The 728-nt window shown below is 62.0% G+C and overlaps 1 protein-coding gene across 1 annotated transcript in view; it reads left to right on the top strand.

The window, feature by feature from the left end:
• Positions 1-419: 419 nt before the first annotated feature.
• FBXL16 (F-box and leucine-rich repeat protein 16) overlaps positions 420-728 on the top strand; it is a gene marked incomplete at its 3' end in the record, with an annotated part of 3,117 nt that continues 2,808 nt past the window's right edge. The window contains 1 exon segment of the mRNA XM_010021489.1: positions 420-722. Coding sequence (XP_010019791.1) covers positions 420-722 — 303 coding nt within the window.

Genomic DNA, 728 nt, shown 5'->3' with positions numbered 1-728 from the left:
GGACACAGGGGCTTGGAGCAACCTGGTCTAGTGGAAGGTGTCTGTGCCCGTGGCAGGGCATTGGAACTGGATGAGCTTTAAGGTCCCTTCAACCCAAACTATTCCATGATTCTGTGATCCTGCTCCATCTGCCATTGGTGGCTGGATCCTGGGCTCTGAGAGGGATGGGAATGTCTGGGTATAAATCCCCATCATGGGGGATACCAGGGCCACGCAGCCCCCTGGAGGACCCCACTCTGTGCCCAGCAGCCCTGCTCTGTCTGGTCCCCTGTTGCCACCCTGCACAGGGACCTCCAGGGTCTCTCTCCCAGTTGATGCCGTGATGACCCTCAGTCCTGCCCACTCTTCCTGCCTGCTCTCCCTGCCAGACCAGCAGCCTCTCAGCCCTCACCCCTGTATTGCAGAGAGACCTGTGGAAGATGTCGAACCCGAGAAACGGCGACACCAAGCCCCCATGTTTGCCCCGCAATGGACTGGTGAAGATCCCCACGCAACCCAACGGCCTCGGCTCCGCCAGCATCACCAAAGGCACCCCCGCTGTCAAAAACCGCCTGTGCCAGCCTTCATCCGTGCCTGCCATCCTCAGCCCGGCCTTAGCGCACCGCAGCGACCTGCCCATCCCCAGCCTGGCCTCCCCGCTCTCTTTGGCCACTCTGGCCGGCGTCTCCTCCCCTCCCAGCGCTTCCTTGGTGGGACTGAACACGAGCGAAGGCTCAGAGCAGCCCTCT

Source organism: Nestor notabilis, unplaced genomic scaffold, assembly GCF_000696875.1.
Source record: "Nestor notabilis isolate BGI_N333 unplaced genomic scaffold, ASM69687v1 scaffold20459, whole genome shotgun sequence".
Lineage (NCBI taxonomy): Eukaryota > Metazoa > Chordata > Aves > Psittaciformes > Psittacidae > Nestor > Nestor notabilis.
Note: the sequence above shows the minus strand (reverse complement) of the source record. Positions and strands in the feature narration are given on the sequence as shown.